At 37.6% G+C, this 26,859-nt stretch overlaps 2 protein-coding genes across 2 annotated transcripts; both read right to left on the bottom strand.

Annotated features, from left to right (window-relative positions):
• Nucleotides 1–571: 571 nt before the first annotated feature.
• LOC100249596 (uncharacterized) lies at nucleotides 572–21,672 on the bottom strand. Its single transcript, XM_002270836.5, has 6 exons — nucleotides 21,169–21,672; nucleotides 20,892–21,082; nucleotides 20,474–20,519; nucleotides 7,008–7,090; nucleotides 6,791–6,907; nucleotides 572–756 (listed from the first exon to the last, which is right to left on the bottom strand). Exons 1-6 carry the CDS (start codon nucleotides 21,377–21,379, stop codon nucleotides 685–687), a joined length of 720 nt encoding a protein of 239 aa, XP_002270872.1. The 5' UTR covers nucleotides 21,380–21,672; the 3' UTR covers nucleotides 572–684.
• A 42-nt stretch (nucleotides 21,673–21,714) lies between these two features.
• Nucleotides 21,715–22,621, bottom strand: LOC100263369 (histone H2B.3). Its single transcript, XM_002264106.5, has one exon. It carries the CDS (start codon nucleotides 22,250–22,252, stop codon nucleotides 21,815–21,817), a length of 438 nt encoding a protein of 145 aa, XP_002264142.1. The 5' UTR covers nucleotides 22,253–22,621; the 3' UTR covers nucleotides 21,715–21,814.
• Between the last annotated feature and the right edge of the window lie 4,238 nt (nucleotides 22,622–26,859).

Below are 26,859 nucleotides of genomic sequence, written 5' to 3'. Positions count from 1 at the left end.
CTTGTCTTGCTCTATTATGTTTTGGCATTTACTCATTGAAAAAGGGGAACATCCATAAGATTTGCTTAGATATCCATGGCCTACATAATGGATGAGACCACTGCCTCACAGCCTCACACCATTTTCCACTTAAAATTTCACCCCTTTACCTAATCTGCTTTGTGTTTTGGTGGGGGGTTTGTGAACAACCTAGATTTGTTTCTTGACCCATATAATTATGTTATAATTTGATACCCCTTTAAGAAATTATTGGCATGTTGTACAGCCTAACTACATATGTCCTATAGCAGGACCAAACTGCACCCTGGCATCATCAATCCTTTGGCCAGGGCTGGACCGGACTTGGACCTAAATCATTTAATTACAGGCCCTCCCCTTCAACCCCTTTAGATCTGAACTCAGTTCCTGGGCAATTTTGGTTTGATTTCAGGGGATGATCCAAGAAAAACAAGAATTTCAAGGATAGAGCATAGGAATTCAATTTGGAGAAAGTTTGGATGACTCAACAAAAATTAAAGCAACAAAATGGAGATACAAGTTTTCTCACTGAATGAAGAAGCCAGGAAGCAAATGATAAATACATAATTGGATTGGCATTAAGGTACTGTTTTATGGTACATGATTAAGGTGAAGTTAACAAAAAGAAAAAGAGTACAGCAGTAACTAGTGGTTTTCCTTGCAACATTAAATCTCACCTGTTCCAAGAGGTTGCCTTGAGGCGTCCCCTGAAGCCCAAGATTGATAGTCCTTTACCAGCTGCACAACCATGAAAGTGAATATCAAGGAACTATTCATGTATTGTAAATAGAAATAAGGAATTTCGATCTTTGATAATTTTGTCATCATCTAATTGTTCTTGAATGGGTCCATTCAGTGATGTTTAATATCACAATATGATAAAAGAATCGATTGAAAGAGATCGCCCAATTCCAAAAAGCAACTAGGAGGCTGTGTATATGTGGATGTGATGTGAGAGGGAGAGGAGCTCACAAAATCACGAGAGAAAGCAACCCCGCTAAAGGAAAAACAATTATTAATAAGAAGGCCAAAGAGCAACGGAAACTTTCTGTTCTAGAAATTCTGGAAACTTGCATACCAATACCTTAATCAAATTCCTAATCGAAACAAACTTTTAAAGCCTTTCTTAATCTACTTATAGATACTGTAAACAAGTAAACATGAAACTACCAAATTCAAGACATATCGTGGGTTGATTAGAGAAGTGGGAACAGCATGGCCAGTATTAAAAATCTGCAACCTTAAAATTCATGTGGTGTGTTAGGAGGAAAAAAACTTGAGAACCACTAAGCAAAACCACTGCTGTTTGAGTTGAGGAAAACTTCAACCATCAAGTTCAAAGTTGCCACTTCCTTGAAATATTTATTGGGTACTCATCTCTTGGTTCCTCAAGGGCATGCTCCATCAAATGGTGGAAGCAAGCTTAACCATCAATAACTCAGTAGAGAGAGAAAAAGAAATGTCAATAGAATAAATTCCAAATGCCTTATGATCCTCAACCAATCAATATAACTACCAAGAATAAACACTAAAGCCTGGTGCCAATACCCAGCATCGTGATCGAGACAAATCCCCATAAATCTATCAGGTGCTTTCTTTCAAACTATTTACACTTAAAGCTTCAGTAGTCATTTCCTATGACTCTCCATGCACTGAAGTCTCATAAGCATTTGACAAGAGAATTTTATTTGTCAATCTCAAATTTGCAACAAAACTTGTGTTGCTTTAATGCTTGTAGCACTGGCATAACCATTTCCAATTTCAAAGAAAGCTCATCCCCAATTTCTGTTAACAAAATAGAAATCTGGGGTAGCAAAGCTTATCCCAATGTTGGTCAACAATATAGAAATCTGGGGTAGCAAATAAGGAAAGCAAGTCAGAAATTTAACTCTACTTGATGCTTGGCAGCTCAGTCAACTTCGGAAAGCTAATACTACCAACAAGTGAATTGCACTGAACCTGTCAAGTACCATATCCTACTTGGATCCAAAAACTTTAATATTCATATGCAGCATCTATAAGAACATCTATTATTCATATGCTAAAAATAGAAGTAGGTTAAGGTTTTAGTCCCACAATAACTAGATGCCTCTTGACTCACTATAGATGGGTATACATTTTTCTGTTTTAAGATGTAAGAACAGTTGAAAAATGAGTCCTGTGTCTGTCCCTTTGTTTCAGCATGTAATCTCATAAATGAGTTATATTAATATACCACATTACCAAACGCATGATGCATGGTCATTCCAGAATAGATTACTTCAAATTCAGGATTATATTAATCTGCAGAATACATATTGCTAGTATTTTACTTGAGCATTTTGTTAACACGCATCCCTCTCTGTTTGGTTGTTATGGGTCTTTCCTCACTCAATTAAGGGGCAGCTTTTGTTCAGTTGGCGTGGATGTTCTTTGAAGGGTTACAGAAAAAGGTTGCAAAGGATCGTGCCTCTTTACCTCATGTGGTCCATTTAGAAAGCATTTAACAGAAGATATTTTGAGTTGGAGGAGATGGTAAAGTCAAACTTTGTTTATGCTTATTGATTTTATTGGTTTTTTAGGTAGGGATTAAGAAGTGGTAGTAGCTTTGTTGCCTATGGCACTCTATATTTTTCGTGTCCATGGATGACACCCTGACTTTTGTTAGGCACTCTATAGTATAATTTTTCTTTACCTATCAAAAAGTATATAATATTTTGGATGAGTGTTTAAGCATATATGCCCCTCCCCTCTTTTAGGATTAATTCAAGGCATCTCAAGAAGGGTTGCAAATCCTCCCTTGACCCTACCCTCTTTCCCATAATAACTTCTGCTTCATTTATCAGAGAGTCAATATTTTTCTATTCGCGGATGGAAGAGACTAAAAGGGGCCTAAAAAGGTAGCAAACCTCATGTACACCGGAAATATACACACAGAACCAGAAAGTACAAGGAACCATAGAGGCTGAGCCCAAGCCCAGCCATGAAATTCAAGAACAATTAGCAAGCCCAAGGGAATTCTAGAAGCTCCTCCTTGTTGAGAACTCCACTCTGCTCTCTCCAAATGCACTAAAATAAGCATAGGGTTGCCATCAACCACACTTTCCTTTATCTCTAGCCAATCCCCCTCCTATTCCAACCCAACAGAAGATCCTTTATCAGAGTGTGGGAATAAAGACAAAACCCCAAACAAAGCCAACAAAAGAATCCATAGAAGAAAGTAAATATTAGTGTTGCCACATGCCTTCCCATTCTCAAATTAAACAAGTGAACTCTGCAGCCCAATGACCATCCATCCACTAGTGAGGAATAATGCCACACTCACAACAGAAAAAAGTAATAATATTCTAGGCTGTTTAGAATTTCAATTTGAACATGAACCATCCAATACCACACCAGCCACTGAGTAACTGTTCTCCTAACCATAATTCTGGCCATTTTTACTTCAGGCATGCCAGTCTTTTGAATATGGATTGTGTATCCTTCACTCTTGTTCTTAGTTGTTAGAACTTCCCATTGGCTGCACAACCAATCTGTTTCTTTTTCTTTTTTTTTAATATGCAAGAAAGAAATATATCAAAAAGCATCTAGCAAAAACGAGGATGCAACTGATGTATAAAGAGGTATACACAAGCAACAAGAGAAAACAAGAAAAGAATATATATATATATACACACATAATACCAAGGATTGAAATTTCGGATTTTATCGGCGATATTTCGTTGATATATCGGATATCAGATGGCCCCGATTTTGAGTACCAATTATTGAACGGGAGGAATTTCAAGAAAATAGCATCGAAATATCGACAATATATCGGTTTGGAACAGATAAATTGGTGATTAAATCGGCCGTAAAGTGACGCACGCAGCAGTGGGGAGAAATGGAAAAAATCGGCGATATATCAGCAATTTTTCGGGCTTTTTTTTTTAAATTTGAAAATTCATCCGACGGTCAAATTTGAATTTTTGACGATCCAATGGCCTAGATTTCACCCATGTTTTTATATTATCATTTTATTTTATATTATCCTTTTATTTCTAACACTTTTCATATTTATCTCATTAATCCTATTTTTAAAAATTATTATCACTTCACTCTTAAATTTTTTTTATATTTATCCTTTCAATTTTATTTAATTTTAAATGTTTTTATTTTAATATATCAAAAATATAATTTTACCCAAAAAAATTGCTATAATATAAAAAATTAAAGAAAGTTCTAATATTTTATAAATTAAAATTAATTTGATAAGATAAATTATTAATAATTTTAATTATTTCAATAAATTAATGTTAATAGAAAAAGTTGTTACCACATATTTTTAATAAAATTTTAGAAATTAAATCTCAAATAATAATTTAATTTTTCATTTAAAATGTAATAAATATTTTAAAATAAATATTGTCTTCAACAAGATGGGCTCCCTTCATCTAACAATATGATGGAACCACATTGATCTTCATTTTGGTACTAAGGACTATTGCAATGTCATATGTATTATATTTATGTATAAATTGTTTTTATTCAATAAAATCAAATATTTCTTAACTCAATTCTAACTTTATACACTTCCAAAATTCATATTTATTATTCTTAAAATCCAAGTATCGAATTTATAGATATATCTCTGTCTACCGATGTTTTTCTTCTTGATCATATCTATGTCAATTACACTTACAAAATAACTTTAAAATGTGTATTCCTACTTATTTTATCATTTTTTGGAGTTTTTCCAATCATTCCTATAAATTTTGAATAATTTTCGCTCCACCGATATTTCTCTGATATTTCTAATATATCCGTAAAATCAAAGTACCGATATATTCATGATTACCGATATTTTCATCCTTGCATAATACAGGGATGACAGACCCCAACCGAAGCTATCAGCAAAATCTACAAGAGAGCTACAGTCCAACCCTAAGAGGGCTCTAGCCCATTCCATAAGTGAATTCAAAAACATCTCCTTTGATCTCTAATAGTACAGCTCTTGATTAAAACCTTTGTCATTCCACTCTTTCCATAAGCAACAAAACAAGCAAAAAGTCATCAACCTCCACAACCTCCTCTGCCACTCATTGAAACTCTCATGCCAACTCACAAATACAATTTGGCTGCCCCAAGATGAATCTACTAAAGCCCAAAAACAAACACACACAAGCAATATATATATATATATATATATATATATAGATAGATAGATATACAAGCTCTGAAAGGAGCAATTGATCTCCAAGCCTCCTCTGTAAGGACCATTGACAGACAAAAACAAAAACCTAAGCTCTTAGAGAAGCAATTGATCCCCAAACCTCTTTCGCGAAGACAATTGACACACGCAAAAAAAAAAATAGAACAAAATAAACCAAGCTCTTATAGGAGCAATCAATCCCCAAATCTCCTTTGAAAGAAAGACAGTATACACACACACAAAAACACGAAAAACAATTAAAAAAAAGGCTCTTTGAGGTGCAGTTCATCCCCAAACCTCCTTTGCATGAGAGGCAATAGAGCTTGCCCTCTAGTCAAGGAACCTAGAAACAAACCCTCCTTTATGCCCCTCGAAACTAATATACCTGCCCCCTCTTCTCGGAGCTTCATGGATTGAACACACCTCATAAATTACCCAAACCATCTAATTCACAATCTTGAAAGAACCTCATAAAACAAGGATCCAAATGACCTTAGCCTTCCCCTCACTGCCCATAAATTTGCCCCTCTTGCATTTTAGGCGTCAACAAGGTTATAAAGAGAAGGAAAAGCCTCTTTCAAAGAACCCTCCCCACCCATCTATCCACCCAAAACTCGGTTCTAAGCCTATTCCTAACCAAAACCAAGGTTCTTCACCCAAAATCCTCCCTGCCCTCCCTTGCTTTCTTTGTGCTGCACCCTCATCCAACTCCCTGAACTTACCCCAAATGACCAACCTCCATAAGTTATCTGTCTCAGTTGCATCTCCAAAACCACTAGCCAAGCAAGGCTTTACTTAAAGCAGAAAGACTTTAACGAACAAGGTATTTGATCTTCTTCATTTAGTGTTCATCATACCCATCCAAAAAGTCTTCCATAATATGCTGCACTAGATGCAAACAGATTTACTAACAATATCCTAATGGACTCAAAACAAACTTTATCAGCACAATGATTCAGTACTGCAGATGAGCTAATTCTTGGTCTTAGTATAATGGGTTGCTTACTGAATAATCCAGATTAAAATGCACGATACAGCCTTATTCAAACTGTTAGTGGTCAGGTTGCATATCCTAGACCATATCATCTCTAAATCAAAGGCCTTTCATCTTTATTCTTGCATCATTGGCCCAAATACTTTTTGGATTTGCACTAGTCACTGAGTTCCTTCAACTTTAACCAGACTACTCCAACCGAACAGTATCAGATGAAAGCAAGGAACCTTAGGGGAAGAACAAGGCCAGAGGAGAAAGGGGAAAAACAGAAACAGAGAAGAATAGTCAATTCGATATGAATTGAAGCTCCTATAGTTTACCATTATTCTTATATTACTAGGCAAAATATCAAAAGTAAATATTTAAAATTTTGCAGATATCCCCATCTAAAAAGGAAGGTTCCCCTAAAAAAATCATTTATTCTTTAATACTCCAGAATAATTATCTTATCATAAGGCAATGTGGGACTCGCACATGAATCCAAATTTTTAAAAGATAATGACAGAACCCGGATAGAAAATAAGTATGCACAAGCTACAGAACAGAATTTTTAGCAGGTTTCCTACTAGATTTTGTTCAAATAAAGTTCAATAGAAAGCTTCACAAACCTGCGCCATAAAACGAGGAAGCATAATCCTTAGTATTTGTTCAAGGACTTGGGCCCCAGTTGATTCTATTGCTTCGACAGGAATCGCTCGAAATGGAAAAGGAATATCAATAATAACCTGACTTCCAGGTAACATTAGCAAAACAATCTGAAATATTTACAACCATTTACCAAATGATATGCCACAATTAAAATACAAATCAATTTGCCACCACTACCTCAATGACAGTGTCTGAAGTGAGTTGCTGCACCAACGAGTTGCTCTGATTGCTGTCGCATGATATTTTATTCACCATAGAAGCTGCATTCCCATACCAAATCAAAGTCAAAGCACTCCTGAAAAAAAGCATTGCATAACAAAATTAAGAGAAACAAAAACCTGATGAATGGTTTACTCATCCTGAAAAGTAACATATTTTTAATTTTTGCATGATTCAGAAACAATCCAATGCAACCGATAGCACATAATGGGTTCAACTGCTTTATGATCATCACAGTTATGAAGATGATGGCATATAAATTTTTTTTTTTTTTAACCTAGCCAACTATACACAGCACAGTAAGAACACTCGGTGAAACTCAAAGCCCACTATCCCTTCAAATAAAGAACAAGACGTCATGCGCAATTGAATTCTAGATCACTTCATAAGGGTTTCAATGAAGGCCTCCTTTAGATGTTGATCAAAAAGCTCGTCCTCGTTAGAAACATGGTCATTGCTCTCTCTCCAAATGCACTGAAACAAGCAAGGTGAAGCCACTTGCCCAGCCTTCCTTCTCTTACCCATACCCCAAATTTTCCAACCCAAAAGAAGCTTTCTGCCTGTCTCTGGGAAAGCCCCCAGCAGTCCAAAGAATAAAAGTCAGAGCTCCCATGCTTTATTGCTTTATAAAAATACCATCTATTTAGACTGTCTGCAATTGGCATCTCAAGCACAACTGGGATTCTTGGATCATCATATGGACCTGTGACCAGTATAGGAACTTCATTGTCCATACAGCAACAGTTGTTTGTGCTTCTGAGAAGGTCCTTGAAGAGAGCCGATAGTTTAAAGTTAAAACGATTAATGGCTTCAAATCGTCTTGCAACGGCTAAATTTGATTTAACAGTAGCAGTGGCTGAGAGAATGGTAAGGTCGGTGAAGGTTTTCGTGGAGAGAAAGACCTTCTCGGTTAGGTGGGAAGGCGAGCAAGGAGGAACTTGGTGTTCGATCACAGAGCACAGTAGAGGCTCTGCTTTCGTCTTAGGTTTTGAAAAGGAAGTAGTCGGGTGGATGATCGAACATTTGACGAAAGCCATAGAAATGAAGAGTCACCTAGGTTTCAACAGAAAGTTCAGGGGAAAACGTTGTGCCCACTTGATGGAAGTTGGCTTCAACGACCATGGAAGGTTCATAAGGATCTCGGAGTTTGCTACCAAAAGAAAATATTCTTATTTGATTATTCTAGAGGGCGAGGAGGGCAGAGGATGGGAGAATATTAAAAGAGAGTTGTCTTCAATGTTGGTGGTCCCCTCGTCGAATGCAGTTGAAAAAGGAAGACAATACAGAGGAGAAAGTTTCTCACAAAGTCACATGGGTCCCCTACATCGATCTTTCGCGAAAGTGGTCAGTGGTGGAGGACTAAGAGGAGGCGGCCTTATTTCTGTTGGGAGGTGGGTGCGAGCAGTGGTGTGTGAATGCATTGAGGATAGTGTTAATTGGGTTGAGGTTGGCCGAGTGGTGGCAAGAAAATTAGGGAAGAAAGGCGTAGTCACGATTGTACCCTTCTCAGGTGGAAAATGAGTTTTTTTCTTCGAAACGATAGAGGAAGCTCTCTTTCTCCAAGACTTGAGGAACTTACGGGTTGAGGGAAGGATTTCAGTACAGATGAGAAGATGGTCGCCGAAGGAAAATGCGGAAATAGAGGGGAAGTTCAGAGGAGGCTGGATCGAATTACGGGGGTTGCCATTTCATCTATGGTCTGAGGTACATCTGAAGAAAATAGTGGAGCAATGGGGGACGGTGACTGAAATTGATTGGCGAACGTTAAAATTGTTCGATCTTAGCAAAGCGAGGGTAAGAATCGCAATGAAAGACAGGTCAGTCCTCCCAGCTTTACTCGAGGTGACAGATGGGGATTGGGTGTTTACAGTTGCCGTCGTAGTGGTCGGAGAAGAAGACTTTCGGAGAGGTAGCGTAAAGGGTGAGTCGACTCGGGAGGCCTTTGCATCTAACACGAGGACAGGTGGAGGAAGGCGGGTGGAGAAAATCAAATCAATGGCTAGGGAAAGATGCCGTGTCGGGGAGGATAATAGAACGAGGAAGGGGGGAGAAAGGGGTATGGCTATGGTTTTTGCAAAGAGGACACGTAGCAAGGGAGAGCAGGTACAGTCGTTGCCCAATTCGAATTCAAATAAAACGAATGATGGGCCCGTTGAGAAGAAGGAAATAGGAGGAGAAAGAGCCGGAGAGGACGAGGCCTCCGCTGTTGAGGACTATCGGGCCTATGAGAGGAAGGCCCAGCCTCTATCTAAGATTGGCTCAACATTTGAAAAAGCGGACTGCAAATCTAAAGGCCCGTAGGGAATGAGCCTTAGCCCAAGAGGAAAAGACCCAATTGAGACGGAGGCGTCGTCAGGAACCGGAAATGATTCGCCCGCAACGGGAAAGGGGAAAATAGCTTCTGGATATTGCCTTGAGGCTCAGACCAGTAGTCCCGTGAAGAAGAAAACAACTATTGATTCAAAGAAGTTGTGGTCTATCATTCTCCCTCCAAGCTCTGAGCGCCGACAAGGTCTTCGGTGTCACAGCGAGACTCTTTTAAGCGAGAAGGACAAGGTAGACATCGATGAGAACCCAAAAGTTGAGGCTTTAGGGGCCGATTATTTGGCGGAAAGAGGATCTAGTGCGAGTCCTCTCTTCTCTCACCGTTATCCAAGGATCCGGAAGAATTGCTTTGGGGAAGGGGCTTCGACGTCAAAAAACGAAGTGGCCCTGCACAATTTCTACTCCGATGTATATAAGGAAGGATTTTTGGGCCGAGTAGGGTCCGATCCTTGTGGCTCAGCAATCATGGTGTTGCCTTCTACACCAAAAATCAGAGGTAAAGGGCCAAGATTTATGGGAAATTATGGATTGTTGGTCGTGGAAAATCTAGAGGTAACCCCATCTTCAACTTTTCAGTCTCTCTCGTCTTATTTTCCCCCTTCTTGTGGTTTCACTTCTTCCTTCTTAAGTCCTGCTGCCCCCATTCTTCCCAGTTCAGACATTCAGTCTTTGAATCCTTTGGAAAACCGTGAGAACTCCGAATTTTTTTTCAAAAAAGATGACGATAGTACTGTGGGTCAAATTAGTGTTGGCTTCCCTAACCTCATTTTGGAGATGAACCAGACTGCTTATCCTAACCAGTTGACCGAGAGTGTTAACCCATTGATGCCTAAAACAAATCCACCTTCCAACCAGGCTATAGTTAGTCAGGGTGTTTTTGCGGGTTCCCCATCGGGTGAGTTCCAAATAGAAGGAATATCCCCTAAGAAAATGGCAAAAGTGCGTGATGTCTTAAAGTCTCTGGATATAAAAGTATACTCCAGGAGGAAGAACAGATGTTCCAAAGGTTTGTGAGATGAGTTGGAACTGGTTTGGAGGATTAGGGTCCGTGTGTTTAATCCATGAAGATAATCAGTTGGAATACCAGGGGGTTGGGTTCAAGGAAAAAGAGAAGGGTGGTTAAAGACTTTCTGAGATTGGAAAAACCGGATGTAGTGATGATTCAGGAAACAAAAAAGGCAGAGTGTGACAGAAGGTTTGTGGGTAGTGTGTGGACAACCAAAAATAAGGAATGGGCAGCCCTTCCTGCGTGCGGGGCTTCGGGTGGGATTTTGGTCATTTGGGACCTAAAAAATTGCACAGTGAGGAGGTGGTATTAGGTTCCTTTTCGGTCTCAGTCAAGTTCGCAGTGGATGGAAGCAAACAGTTTTGGTTATCAGCCGTCTATGGCCCAAATAGCACAGCACTTAGGAAGGATTTTTGGGTGGAGCTTTCAGACATTTTTGGACTCTCTTCCCCATGTTGGTGTGTGGGCGGAGATTTCAATGTCATAAGGAGATGTTCAGAAAAATTGGGTGGTGCTAGTTTGACCCCAAGCATGAAGGACTTGGACGACTTTATAAGAGAAAACGAATTGATAGATCCTCCTTTAAGGAGAGCATCATTCACTTGGTCAAACATGCAAGAGCATCCCGTATGCAAGAGATTAGACCGTTTTCTCTACTCAAATGAGTGGGAACAATTATTCCCTCAAAGTCTTCAAGAAGTTCTTCCTAGATGGACATCGGATCATTGGCCGATAGTCTTGGAAACCAATCCGTTCAAGTGGGACCCAACACCGTTTAGGTTTGAGAATATGTGGTTGCAACATCCTAGTTTTAAGGAGAGCTTTAAAAGTTGGTGGAGGGAGTTTCAAGGAGATGGGTGGGAAGGTCACAAGTTCATGAGGAAATTACAATTCCTTAGGGCCAATTTGAAAGAGTGGAATAAGACTTCTTTTGGAGACGTAATTGAAAGGAAAAAAAGCATTTTGTTAGATTAGCTAACTTTGACTCCATGGAACAAGAAGGGGGTCTCTCCCCTGAACTTTTAATCCAAAGAGCCTTAAGGAAAGGGGAGTTAGAGGAGGTGATCTTGAGAGAAGAAATTCATTGGAGACAAAAAGCTAGGGTGAAATGGGTTAAGGAAGGGGATTGTAATTCAAAATTTTTCCATAAAGTGGCTAATGGCAAGAGAAATAGGAAATTTATCAAGGTGTTGGAGAATGAAAGAGGTCTGGTGTTGGATAATTCAGAGAGCATCAAAGAGGAGATCTTAAGGTATTTTGAAAAGCTCTACACTAGTCCTTCTGGAGAGTCTTGGAGAGTTGAAGGCTTAGATTGGTCCCCTATATCTAGAGAGAGTGCATCTAAGTTGGAATCCCTTTTTACTAAAGAAGAGATTTCTAAGGCCATTTTTTAGATGGATAGGAATAAAGCACCGGGGCTTGATGGCTTTACCATTGCAGTGTTTCAAGATTGTTGGGATGTGATTAAGGAGGATTTAGTGAGAGTGTTCGATGAGTTTCACAAGAGTGGGATCATTAATCAAAGCACTAATGCGTCCTTCATAGTTCTGTTACCCAAAAAAAGCATGGCAAAGAAGATATCAGACTATAGACCCATTAGCTTGATCACAAGTCTTTACAAGATTATAGCCAAAGTGTTAGCAGGGCGTCTAAGAGGGATACTTCATGAAACTATCCATTCCACTCAAGGAGCTTTTGTTCAAGGGAGACAAATTTTGGACGCAGTTCTCATAGCCAATGAGATAGTGGATGAGAAAAAACGATCAGGGGAGGAAGGAGTTGTCTTCAAAATTGACTTTGAAAAGGCTTATGACCATGTGAGTCGGGATTTTTTGGACCATGTGATGGAGAAAAAGAGGTTCAATCCTAGATGGAGGAAATGGATGAGAGGTTGTTTGTCCTCGGTGTCTTTTGCAGTCCTAGTGAATGGAAACACTAAAGGGTGGGTTAAGGCATCTAGAGGTTTAAGACAAAGAGACCCTTTATCCCCCTTTTTGTTCACTATAGTAGCAAATGTATTGAGCATGATGTTATTGAGAGCAGAGGAAAGAAATGCCTTAAAGGGTTTCAGGGTGGGTAGGAACAGAATAAGGGTGTCCCATTTACAATTTGCAGATGACACAATTTTCTTTTCTAGTACTCGAGAAGAGGACTTGCTAACTCTCAAGAGTGTTTTGCTAGTGTTTGGGCATATTTCTGGGCTGAAGGTTAACCTTGACAAAAGTAATATTTATGGCATTAACCTTGGTCAGAATCATCTTCATAGGTTGGCCGAGTTGCTTGATTGCAAGGCTTCTGGGTGGCCCATACTCTACCTGGGTCTTCCTTTGGGTGGGAACCCCAAGTCTGGTGGCTTCTGGGATCCTATGATTGAGAGGATCTCGAGCAGATTAGATGGGTGGCAAAAGGCGTATTTATCTTTTGGAGGCAGGATAATTCTCATTCAATCTTGTCTCACTCATATGCCTTGTTACTTCCTTTCCTTGTTTAAGATTCCCGCCTCCATGGCAGCAAAAATTGAAAGGTTGCAAAGGGATTTTTTATGGTCTGGGGTTGGGGAAGGCAAAAGAGATCATCTAGTTAGCTGGGATGTAGTGTGTAATCCGAAGATGAAAGGGGGATTGGGTTTCGGAAGGATTTCCTTACAGAATTCCGCTCTCTTAGGGAAATGGTTGTGAAGGTATCCTAGAGAGGGTTCAGCGTGGCATCAGGTCATTTTAAGCATTTATGGATCACACTCTAATGGTTGGGATGCCAACACTGTTGTTAGATGGTCACATCGTTGTCCTTGGAAGGCTATTGCACAAGTCTTCCAAGATTTTTCCAAGTTTACTCGGTTCATGGTAGGAGATGGGGAAAGAATTCGGTTCTGGGAAGACTTGTGGTGGGGGGATCAACCTCTGGGGGTCCGTTATCCAAGACTACTTAGAGTAGTCACGAATAAAAACATTCCTATTTCTTCAATTCTCGAATCCACTCGCCCCTTCTCTTGGAACTTTAACTTCTGCCGTAACATTTCCGATTCCGAGATAGAAGATTTAGAAAGTCTCTTGCGGTCTCTTGATCATCTACATTTATCACCTTCGGTTCCAGATAAGAGATCTTGGTCTTTATCTCCTTCAGGACTTTTCACAGTCAAATATTTCTTTCTTGCCTTATCCCAATTTTCTGGTTTGCCTTCAATTTTCCCTACCAAGTTAGTCTGGAATTCTCAAGTCCCTTTCAAAACCAAGTCCTTTGTCTGGTTAGTGGCTCACAAGAAGGTAAATACTAACGACATGCTACAGTTGAGAAGACCCTACAAAGCACTTAGTCCCGACATTTGCATGTTGTGCATGAAGCATGGAGAAACAGTAGATCATCTTTTTCTTCATTGCTCTCTGACGATGGGGTTGTGGTACAAATTATTTCAGTTAACAAAGACATATTCGGTCCCTCCCAGGAGCATCTTTGACATGCTATCTACCAATTTTAATGGTTTTGGATCTTCTAAGAGAAGGATTGTTTTATGGCAAGCTGCGTGCATCGCTTTAATATGGGTGGTGTGACGGGAAAGAAATGCAAGGATTTTTTAGGATAAAACAAGGAATTTAGAGAACCTTTGGGACATGATTCATTTCCTTGCTTCTCTTTGGGCTTTTTGTTCTAAGGTTTTTAAGGGGATTCCCCTTAATGTGATACACCTTGATTGGTTAGCGGTGTGTAACTCCAATGGGTTGGCCTAACCTAAAGCAGTTGTTTGTTTCTACTTTGTATTTTCTCGCATTTGTTTCCTTGTAGTTTTGTTTTTCTTTGGTGGGAGGATTCCTCATCCTTCTCTTGTACTTCTTTTTTATCAATATATTCCTTTGTCGTTTCCTATCAAAATAAAAATAAAAAATACCATCTATTTAGCCATCCCCTCATGAGTTGATCTACAATTAGAACCTTCTCCTATGTCACCTCCCAATCAGAAAAAACAAGTCCTCAAGTGGACACCATGGCACACATCCCCCAAATCTTTGGCAGGGAAATTCTTTGGGTCCATAAAATTCACCTAATTATAGAAAAACTTCACCCAAAAACTCCCTAACCCAGCCCCAGAAGAGGCTATCCTTCCCTACTCCACACAACCTCACAACATGAATGCAACCCATAAACCAGAGCCTCAATCTCCCAATGAAAAGCCTCTTTGGAAGAGCATTTACTAACCAACCCATTCAGCCAAAACTTGGTTCTCCTCCAATTACTTACAAAAATAGGAATTCTAAGGCTGAATTCATTCCGCCCTACTCTAATATCCTTCCACAACCTCACTCCAAAACCACCCCTAGCTCCTTTGCACACCACCCACCATCCAAATCTCCAAACTTTTCAAATGATCCTTTTCCAAATACTTTCCTCGAATGATGGTGTAGAAACATGTCCATTTCTACACAAGAAAAAAAAAAGAAAAAAAAGAAAAGGAGTAATGACATGCCCCCAACTCTTTTCAGTAAAGTGACAGCAGCTTCCCTCACACCTGATGCACAACGGGCTGGTGACTGCAGTGAGTTATGCAGTAATTAAAGATTAAAAGCAACTAGTGAACATAAGATTTAAGCCATAGAAAAGGCATAACATAATCCTAGAAGAAAAGAACCCCCATTATGTCTATGATTAGGCCTTTAACTGAACCAACTTCCACTGAAACATTACCTGATATTAAGTAGTTTCCAGGCCAACTATAAATTTTACATTGAAACTACTGAAACCCATTTTCAAGGGCATTGAGATGTGTCTTTGTGGGGCGTTCACCTACACAAAAGAGCTCCAAATGCTATCACCCTCCTTTTAGAAAGTTTTATGTATCTATGGATGTAACCTTTGCAGGAAAAGAAAATTATTTCTCATGTTCTTATCTTCAAGAGGAGACATTACCTTCGGAAGATAAAGATCCCTCGTCCCAATGGTTTCACCTTCCTGCATTGCCTAGGAATTCTGCCCCTTCAAATCCTGATCCAACCCTTCATCACTCACAATTCTTTTTTTTTTTTTTTTTTGATAGGTAAATGAGAAGATATATTAAAGAGCGCTAGCAAAAAGGCGCATTAAAGTATATAACACCCACCAAAAGGCTAGTAAGAGAGAAAGGGAAATACCAACCACCCTAAAGCCAACCAAACCACAACATTCTAGAACAAATGGACTCTCCCTAGTGGGAAAGACCAGCACTAAAAACACAACCCACACCCAAACAACCCCTAAGGCCTAGCAAGAAACAAAGAACGCATCATAGACCTCCTAGAGCCTAAAACCAACAACTTAGCAGAAATTGAAGAAAGCAATCTCAACAAGAAGCAACTTAGACCCCATTGCCCCTCTCCCTTCCCCTGGCTGAGAGAGGAAAGCAATTGTAATTGACTAAGCATTTAAGTTTTTGAATCTCCCTCTCCAAATGAGTAGCAGAAAGCAATTTCTTCTTTCCCCCTACAACTTCAACTTCACAAACTTCTCTTGACTCTATTTTCCTAAGAAGGGAATTGATTTCCTTCTCAAACCACACCATTAGGAGTCCCAAAAAGTTGTTGAGTGTAACAAACTTTTCGAGGAGGCTAACAGAGCCAAGCTTCCCCCCCTCTAAAACCTTACAAGTCTCTAGAGCTTTACTAGCCTCCATCTTTTCTGCCATAACCTCCAAATCCTTATCCAAGGAATCCTTCATTGCACTTCATGTGAGATCCACCAACCTTCCATCTTGAAGTGGCAAATTTGGTGGTCGGATCCTTGAACCCAGTGACTCTAAGGAAGGCCCCACTACTGCATCATCACATACCGTGCCAAGAAAAGGAGACCCGACCAGAGAAAGAGAAATGAAGGAAGAATTTTGTCCATAATATTTCGAATGAGCTCGAATTAAACCCATCTTTAAAAACAATGAACTAGATCCCTCTGCTAACACTAGTCCAGAAACTATTGCTATAAAACCATTGGTTTACTCGAGGAGAAGAGCAGCCGCCATTGAAACTATGCATAATCAAAAGTTTGAAACAAGACCAGATAATAACTCTATCTCTCCTAGCACTTCAAATGTTGACAATGATTTTAATTTACCCATTGCCATTAGGAAAGGTACAAGACAATGCACTCAACATCCATTGTCATTATTTGTGTCATTTGACAACTTCTCCCAGTCTCACAAAAGTTCTCACTCATTTATACACAACCATTTCACAAAACCCTAATAGGGCACTTAACAATGAGAAATGGAGACAAGCCATGAGGGTTGAGATAGAGACCTTGAAGAAAAATAGAACACGGGAAATGGTAGAGCTGCTTAAGGGGAAGAAACCAGTTGGGTGTAAATGGGTATATTTGGTCAAGTACAAAGTTGACGGGTCCTTATAGAGATCAAAGTCTGGTTTGGTAGCTAAAGACTACACACAAATCTATAATGTTGATTACCAAGAAACCTTGGCTCTCATAGCTAAGAAGAATACCATGAGGGTGTTATTATCATTGGCAACTAATTTCGATTGGAGCTTACATAAATTTGATGTAAAATATGCATTTTTGAATGGGAACTTAGAAGAAGAGATCTGTATGGAAGTTCCTCTAGGCTTTCGCAAAAGTCATGGTAGAACCAAGGTGTGCAAATTAAAGAAAGCCTTATGACTTGAAACAATCTCCAAGAGCATGGGTTGAGAGATTTTCTGAAATAATGTTAGCAATGAAATACAAACAACGTCATAATGATCACACTTTGTTCATGAAGCATTCAACTTCAAGGGGAGTGACAACTTTGTTGAGGTATGTGTATGATATCCCTAGTACTGATAATGATCCTAGAGAAAAGGAGACTCTTCAACAGTGTTTAGTTAGAGAATTTGATATTAAAGAGCTTGGTAAATTGAAATATTTCCTATGAATTGAAGTGGCTCATTCCAAGGAAGATATCTTTGTTTCACATCAGAAATACGTGATTAATCTTCTCAAAGAAACTGGGAAAATTAGATGTAAGCTAGTGGACACCCCCATAGAACCAAACCACAAATTAGAAGCCTTGGAGGATGGGATTGTAAATCATGGCATGTACCAACGACTAGTAGGCAAACTCATTTACCAAGCACATATTAGACCAGGCATTCCATATGTTGTGAGCATTGTTAGTCAATTTATGCACAATCTCAAACACTCTCATCTTCAAGTTGTCTATTAGATCTATTAGATCATACACTACCTTAAAGAAACTTCTAGTAAAGGGTTATTGTTCAAATGATGTACAAAGTTGCGCTTGGAAGCCTACACAAATATAGATCATGTTGGATTAGTTTCAGATAGAAGATTAACCTTAGCTTCCAATCGCTTGGTGAAGTAAAAAACTAGTAATCACAAAATCAAGTGCTTGGGCAAAGTTCCATGCAATGACTAATGGAATTTGTGAATTGTTATGGCTTAAGATCATTTTAGATAATCTTGAAATCAAGTAGACATGCCCTATGAGACTTTATTGTGATAATAAGTCTATAATCAGCATAACTCATAATTCGATACAACATGACCAAATAAAGCATGTGGAGGTAGGTCGACATTTATAAAGGAGAAGCTTGATAGTGGTCTTATTTATACTCCATATATTGGGACAGATGACCAACTTGCAAATGTTCTAACTAAAAGGTTGGCTAATACCACATTTTAAGGAATTATAGGCAAACTAAGAATGAAGAATCTCTATTCACTAGCTTGAGGGGGAGTGTTGAAAGTTTGGGTCCTATAAGTTAGTATTTTTCTCCTTTTAGGACTCTTCTTGTACAGTTGTAAATTAGTGATCTAGAATATTTAAATTAAGTTGAATTATCCTTTCCTATAATAAGCAAGGCTATATATATATTCATGTATCACTTCATTTCCATGAATAAGAATAATTCAGAATTCCACAATTTTCTCAATTACTGATCATCTGTTCCTAAACAAATAAAGAAAAGTTATCTACTACTCTAATGGCAAATGAAGGGATGTTCATCGAGGATACTTCATGGCAACAACATTGATGTCACCTCGACCAACCAACAAAGAGGTCAAAAAGAACTGTGTTCCAAGTTCAAAGTTCATAGAACAATAAAAGGATACAAGAAATGAAATATAATAAGATTAAACAAATTGCAAACTACACACAGCATAAGGTGGAAAAAAAATTTGTTTTTTCTTTTGGAAATTCTTACAATTATCTAAGATCAAATAGTGATTTCTACTCCTCAGGTTTGCCAACCAATTCACCATCTGAACAACAGTTTTTTGGGAGTTTTGATGTTTGGTGAGACAGAATTGGACAAAGAAAAAGTGCTCAACCAGAACAAAGGCCAACAAAGACCTAACTTTGTTTGTAATCTCTTTTCCTGGGCTAAATCTTCTATAGTTGTAGGCCCCTTAACTTTGTTTAACTTTGTGGACTGGTTGGGTTCTTGTTGAGGGCCAGTTAGTCTTGTTTTTTGTTGTTTTTTTAGGTGACGCTTGTATACTCCATGTATGCTCTGGGTCACCTTTCAAACACTCTTTATCTAATATATCTTTGTGCGTTTACCTATCAAAAAAAAAAAAAAGGGCCAACAAAGACCTAAATTACATAGATAACAAATCCTCCCCTTCTTGCACTCAATCGCTACCATCTTGCACTCAATCAAAAGGAACCCTGAATTAAAGATATAAGGGACGCGGCTTTTGTTCAATACAAAAAGATTCATCAACTTCAGATGAGAGTTTGGAATTGAACGATAACCCTAGCTAGCGACTACGTGAGACTACACTAATATCTCAAAGCAGAGATAATTATAAGAAACCACTGGGAGGCTGCATGACAAATTTATGTCAAGATCTCTAGGCCCCTTTTTTTTAGATATATAAAATTATACATAATGCACCAAAAATGGGATGCAACCCATGTACAAGGGATGTATAATAGAGACAAAAGAAAAAAAAAATAAAAAGCCTCTTCACTCCTTGAGCACTACCAAAAACATCAATAAAATCTATTAAAAAGAAGCTTCTATCTCCTATGGATCTTCCAGCCCATTCAAAAAAAGAATTTATAAAAACATTTTTCAGCTGTAATTCTGATCAATCCAAGCCATCAAAGATCCTTTTATTCTGTTCCTTCCAAAACACCAAAATAAACAAAGTGGTGCTGTAAGCCATATTTTACTTTTTCCCTTCATCACCATCCCCCTGCCAACTTCTCAAAGTATACTTTCCCAGGAAGCATCAAGTAACACAAAAGTTACAGTGAAGACCATAAAATCCATGTCATTATACAATGGATAAGTAGTTGAAAATTCTTCTTTCTGTCTATACAAACAACTTCAATAGGCTAAAATCCTTCCCTTTTGCATAAACACACTACGTCCCAAACAAAGAAACCAACTTTTTTTTGGTGTTGGGGTGGATCAGTGTTGAGGATAATTTATCTAAACAGAACTGTAAAATCAACAAAGCCAACCCTCCAACAGCTAAGGGCGGAAAAATGTTGCTTAATGTTAATGACTGCAGCAACCTTATTTATTTCCAATGTTGTATTAGATTAACTTTAGCATATGTGTAGACTCATCTTGATCTCCACCAATAAATTCCCAATAATATATTTTAACTGCTGTCTCTCGCTCAAGTTAACTGGCCCCCATATCTCACTCTTCTCCACAAGATGAATCAGCATATCTAATACCTGCATCCTTCACCTCCAGCCTTTTAAAGAAGATCAGTCAAACTACAGACAATGTCTATGTTTCTTTAACGTAGCTTTGAAAGGTATATTCTCAATAATAATGAAAAACATCTGGCAAAGTTTGATATAACCACATTAGATGATGCCAGACAAGGTCTTGATAAAGTTCAAAGTAGAAAAACATAGGTTACAGGGATATGTCCAATACAATCAACTTCAAATATCATGTAGTACACACCAAAGCATAAGCACAACATGCAACCATCATTGACCAGTTTCAGTCAAGTTATCAAGCATTCAAATGCTATAATCATGCAGAGTTCTAGAACATGGAGAAACCAAAATCAATCTTTTAAATTCTTCTCCAATATAAACATTCCATGTTATGCAAATAACAAAAATCAAATGCAAATTCCTTACCATGAAACTTCTCATTCTGTGCAACCACAACTGGCGAGCCCTCAAGCTGCATCAACAATCACCAAACCAACAAACAAACATCAGAACAGAATCATGTATTTGACTTCCCCAACAACCATTATTCATTCCTATATTCTCACGAATAAAAAATAGAAACTTAACCTTGTCTCTGATTGCTAAGAAAGAGGAGAAAATAAATTTTTTTAGTCTCATGGTTCACTTCTAATTTTGTCGCTGGCTCCAAGGAGTGAATATCTTTTAATTTACATTAGCCCCATTTGAGAGGCCCCAAACAATTAAAAACCCACTATCCGAAATTTTAAATCTTCTCCTTTCTTCTTGTTTTTTTTTTTTTTTTCTCAGTAACCAACAGAGCATAAAACCAAGAAACAAAGAATAGAGAGCACAGACCACATACTTTACAAGACAAGAGCCTAATGCAGCAACCATTGGGCTGCTCCTCCACTTTAACCATCAAAACAGGGCAAACCTCAAAAGCAAAGAACCTAAACCTATACACATAACACCGAAACGTGTTATCATCCACACGTTCAATCCTCTCAGCATCCAACACAGAGTACTGGCTCGCAGGCAAACTCATGTACTCAACTGCAACCAACCAAAACAAGTAAATCCACGATTGAGAATTCAAAAATGAACCATACATAATACAATCCATGCAACTCAAACATTACCTAGAGGCCGTTCAAGTTGTTTAACCGAAACCGACTCCCTGCGCCGAGCAACGAATCGAGCTTTTGGGGCTAAATCTGCTGAAATGCGAAATGAGGGTTTGGAGGACTCATTGTAACTGAACAGAATATGTTTAACGTTAAGAGAACTCCTAGGGTTTTGCCGGTGAAAACAAATAGACCTCAGATTTGTTAAAGGAAAGGTCAGTGCCATGTAGTCCGTGTTCAAGAGCAATGAGTGTGGAGTGTATGGTACTGTAACAAGTGTTAGAGTCGAAGAAGAAGATGGGTTTGGTAGGTCAAGGATAAGAGGGTGTAGGACAGGTTTTGACGAAGCCCAGGCGCAAGTTAGAGGCGTGGGGTTGGGTCTTTTTAATCTGATACGAGACTTGTGATTGTAGGGACGGACCTCCCGGTTAAATTCACTGACAAGCGCAAAGCGTAGCCTAGAATCCCGTGCGGTACATAGGCTAAAATGCACCGCGGGATAAACACTTATCACCGGGCAGTAAAACTAAACTCAAATTCAAAAGAACATAAACAAAAGCATTGGAAGATATTGAAACTTCATTCATTAGCGCGGATTAAATCATCATCAAAATACAAGAAATTGGATCTGAAGCCCTAAAACCTTTACATCATAGAAACCCTAAGAGCTAGTAAACTTGGTGACCGCCTTGGTCCCCTCAGAAACAGCGTGCTTCGCAAGCTCACCGGGCAGAACAAGCCTCACAGCGGTCTGAATCTCCCTGGAGGTGATGGTCGGCTTCTTGTTGTACCTCGCGAGCCTGGAGGCCTCCTGAGCGAGTTTCTCAAAGATGTCATTGATGAAGCTGTTCATGATGCCCATAGCCTTGCTGGAAATCCCGATGTCAGGATGAACCTGCTTCAACACCTTGAAGATGTAGATCTTATAGGTCTCCACATTTTTCCTCGTCCTCTTCTTCTTCTTATCAGTAGAAGACGCGTCCTTTGGTAGCTTCTTCTCAGCCCTTGGCTTCTTCTCCGCCGGAGCCTTCTCGGCCTTCTTCTCCTCGCCACCGGCTGGCTTCTTCTCCGCGGGCTTCTTCTCTGCCTTGGGCGCCATCGAAACGAGGTTTATGAGAGCGAATGCAAAGATGGAGAATCTAGCTGTGATGAATTTGAAAGCGATGAAGTATGAAGGAGGAAGTGCTTGTTTATATAGGAGTTGTGGGGTGGATTCTGATTGGCTGGCTTGAGTCGGTGAGGATCGTAGCTATGAACCGTCGATCTGGGGAAGATGAGAGCGAACGGTGAAGATCGCTTCAAGGAAAGCGCTTTCTCATTTTTGGCATGAGATTTGAAATATTGGAATTGTTGCGCGTCGTTTTCGTTTTCGAGTTTGGCGGGTTCTTAAAAAAGTCGGCCGCCAGCGCTAGCGTGCGCCGAGGGTGATGAATGCTCGAACCATGTAGGGGTTCGGTAGGTTCTCGATTAGCTGCACAACAAAGGTTAGGGCTCCAGTCGCGACTTAGAAGAAAATGTCACGAGTTTTTTAGTATAAGGTTCTTCATTTCAATCACTTGTATAGTTGATATGATTTATAACAATTTGGTGTGACAATCCATCCGTCCTTCGACTACCATAAAATTATGATCGAATTTGAGATTAGCTCAACATTATGTTGCTCCTCCTAAGATCCGACTTTATATTAAATGAAATAAAATTAATTTAATTTATTTTTTATTTTTAAGCCGCATATAAAATAAAAAATATAAATTATCTCCTCGTATAAAAAAAAGTGAATAAAAAAATTCAACTTACCTATTTATAAATTATATTTATTCTAATATAATTGGAATTTTTAATTTTTTTAAATAGTAGGACATATCAAGTATAGAAACTTAGAGCCTAGATAGAACTAGTTTCATGACTCAAAACACAATGGTAATTTTTTTAATAATTTGTTCTAAAAATATATCTTTTTTATAATATATTTTAATTGTTTTTTTAAAACTACTTTAAAAATTATTAGTATAAATTTAGAGAATGATTGAAAATAAAACATTATAAATAAATAAAAATTTAAGGAATATTTGGAAACAAAAAAAAATGTGCAAATATTCTAATTTCTCAATTGCACTTTAAAAAAAAATGGAATTAGAGAATGGTTGGAAAACTATTTTCAACAATTATTTTTTTTTAGGGATGTTTTTGTTATAATTTTTATAGGTGAATGAAAATTAAGATACATCTTTTCTTAATAGACACAACTTGTTATAAAGGATGTGTTTTGTATTTAAAAAACACACCATCTTTCAAATGATGTATTTGGTGTCTTAAGATACAACCTTTCAAAGGATGGGTCTAATGGTTTAAAGACACGTTTCTTCTAAAGGTTACCATCAAATCTATAAATAGGAACTCTCCCTTATGGTATTTTCATTCTTTCATTCTTTCTCTCCACTCTTTCTTTTTTCTTGTCTTTCAAGTCCTCCTTAGTTTCAAGTCTGATCATTTCTCTTTTCTACCAAATATTTGGTATACAAGAGAGTACAAATCACCAAATGATTTGTTTGTTTCTTGTGATTTAAAGTGTTACTATTATAAGATAGTGATTGTTGTATCCTGGGAGATGATTGTCAATAAACCTTAAGCACCGAAGCGGAACAAATTCTTCTTAACGACATAGAGTCAAACTCTAGCCTTGATCAATCTTATTTGTGGGTTTTACTTATCTACTTCATTTTATTTGTATATTTATTATACACACTTATAATTCATATATTTTCAATAATTTTGACTACAATCTTAAGATGAATTTTACTTGTATTTCTAATTTTATTACAATAGATTTTTTAATGAAGATGGCTTCTGCATCTTCTATTATACCTTCTACTACTACACATGGTGAAAAACTTGAAAAATCCACTAGGACGAACTTCAAGAAGTGGCAACAAAAAATGTCATTCTACCTTACAACTATGAATCTTGCTCAAGTCCTATATGATGATGTTCCTATGTCAAAAAAAGGTGAAACTGATAAACAAGTGCAAGCAGTTGTGGAAGTTTAGAATCATTATGACTTCTTGTGCAATAATTACATACTCAATAGTTTGGACAATACATTATACAATGTGTATAGTCCAATAAAAACCGTTAAAGAACTTTGAGTCCTTAGAGTAAAAATACAGGACAGAGGATGCTAGCTTGAAGAAATTTGAAGTCTGACAGATTTCTAGAATTTAAAATGATAGGCTCCAAGGCAGTTATGAGTCAAGTCTAAGAATTACAAATCATTATGCATAAGATAAATGCAAAAAAATATGTCATAAATATTTGAAAGTGTGGGGGTGTTTAGCTAAAGTAGTTATTCCTAACCATAAAAAGGTTAAAATAGGGCCTAAAATAGTTGATTATGTTTTAATTGGTTATGTCAATAATAGCAGTGCATATATGATTGGATATGTATTCACAATAGTAGGAGGAGTTGTATCATGGAAATATGTATTGCTAGGTCCATAATGGAATTTGAATTTGAATTTATAACTTTAGATAAAGCAGGAAAAAAAAGCAAAATGGCTTTGCAATTTTCTGGAGGACATACCATGTAGGAAAAAACTTGTGCCTACAATAAGCATACATTGTGATAATCAATCGACTATTGGAAAAGCACACAATAGCATGTATAATGGTAAGTCTCAACATATGCATCAAAGAAACAAGACAATAAGACAATCACTTTCAAATGGAGTAATTTCCATTTATTACATCAAATCAAAGGACAACCCTACAGATTGACTTACTAAAGGTTTGCTAAAAGATTAAGTTAACTACTTAATACTTATCAAGGGGAATGGAATTAGAGCCTATTACTAAAAAGTCTTCATAATGATAACCCAACCTAACTGACTAGAGATCCTAAGATCTAGGTCAAAGGGACAACTAAGTTATGAATGACTAAGAGACACACTAAACAGATAATCTTTTTTACTTATTCCTATGATAAAATAGTGTTTTCTACAGTGTGAACTAAGTTAAGTGTCGCTTTTAATGAATCTTATAACTTGGAAAAAAAAGTGGAGTATGGCATAATACTCTTAATAGGAATCACTTATGTGAGTTTGAAATGGGGTCATTTCTATGTTGAAACCAAAGTTTGGTTAATCTCGATTTTGATGATAACAAAATAAGGTTTGAAATTAATAATTATATTTCAAGTGTAATTAGGCAATAAGATTTCCAAAGTGATGATCACAAAGAAAAAATCAAGTTAAAGGGAAATCAATAAGAAGAAAAATACCTCAAAGAGAAGTGTTTACAAGACTTAAGCTTCATAGGATCACTTTGTAAGGTTGTCGGTGCACTAGGTTTTTCATATATTACTTTATTAATTTATATAGCAAAATCACCTAAAAGTAATTTTTTTTAAAATCATTTAAAATTTGATGATTTTATGTTTTCAACTAAAACCTTGTGTCAAATGTTTTTCAAATTTGTTTAAAATGTTTTAAGTTACAAAGGATGGTTGTTGAGTAAAAAACAACTTAACCGATTGAATCGGATGAAGAACCAATCAACCTGTTCAGCTTAACTAGTCGAAATGTGCAAAAACCTTCTATCTCTTTCAAAATGCTTGTTCAACCGATCGAGGTCTGGTTAAGGGGCAATCAATGTCCAACGATCACCTGCCAAACATTAAATGCTATAGGCTAATTAATCGATAGACCCTTAGATCGATCGATCGAACCCCCAACGACTAGTTTAGTCTTTTTCATCTATAAAAAGGCGTCAATCTTCATTGTTTCAAGAGTTTAACCTTCCAAAATATTTATTAAATATATTTGAGTCTTAGAAAAATGTCTTTGAGTGCACCATTGTTCTAAAACTTGCATATCTTTAGTACACCATTCAATCTTTATATGCAATTGTTTTTATATTGTTTTATTATATATTTGCATATAATTATCTATTGCATTCACATAATTTAAATTTACAAAAATAGACCATCACCCTATTTGCCCCCCTCTAGGGTGATTACCTTATATTGAATTAGCCTAATTTTTATAACACTATGATAAATTTTAAGGCTAAAATTCCGTCTAGCACTCATGAAATCAGGATCTATTCAAGGCCAAAATGAACACAACCATGAGAATCAATGGTGATTCAGAAAGGAATTGTGTGGATATTACTATCTTGATTTACATCAACAGTTGAACAGTTCAAAACATCACATTCACTGATTAGCTAGTAAATCCGATAATATTTCACTAAGAAATCTTCAAAGTCACAAGCTACCTATCCTTATGCAATTACTTTCCAAGTTGTACTCCCTTGATTGATTAGCTTGTCATTTGCATTTTTTAAGATAATTTCATTCATGTGGGGGATTGTTGGAATTTTTATAGGTGAGTGAAAATTAGGACACATATTTTCTTAATAGACATAACTTGTTTTAAAGGACGTGTCTTGTATTTAAAAGATATCCTCTTCCAAATGATGTGTTTAGTATCTTAAGACACAACTCTTCAAAGGATGTGTCTAGTGGTTTAAAGATGTATCTCTTCTAAACATCCCCATCAAATCCATAAATAGGGACCTTTCCCATGACATTTTCATTCATTCATCATTTATCTCCACTCTTTCTCTTTTATTGTCTTTCAAGTCATCTTTTGCTTCAAGTCTGAGCATTTTTTTTCTACCAAATATTTGGTATACAAAAGTGGTCAC

The sequence above is a fragment of the Vitis vinifera genome, chromosome 13, assembly GCF_030704535.1.
Source record: "Vitis vinifera cultivar Pinot Noir 40024 chromosome 13, ASM3070453v1".
Lineage (NCBI taxonomy): Eukaryota > Viridiplantae > Streptophyta > Magnoliopsida > Vitales > Vitaceae > Vitis > Vitis vinifera.
This window is presented reverse-complemented; position numbering and strand designations above follow the sequence as displayed.

Coding starts and splice junctions, on each gene's coding strand:
- LOC100249596 (XM_002270836.5), bottom strand. CDS start 21,379: ATGGCACTGACCTTTCCTTTAACAAATCTGAGGTCTATTTGTTTTCAC. Junction 20,520..20,891: donor TTAGGCTCTTGTCTTGTAAA/GTATGTGGTCTG, acceptor TTGTTGATGCAG/CTTGAGGGCTCGCCAGTTGT. Junction 6,908..7,007: donor CTTCAGACACTGTCATTGAG/GTAGTGGTGGCA, acceptor CCTGGAAGTCAG/GTTATTATTGATATTCCTTT.
- LOC100263369 (XM_002264106.5), bottom strand. CDS start 22,252: ATGGCGCCCAAGGCAGAGAAGAAGCCCGCGGAGAAGAAGCCAGCCGGT.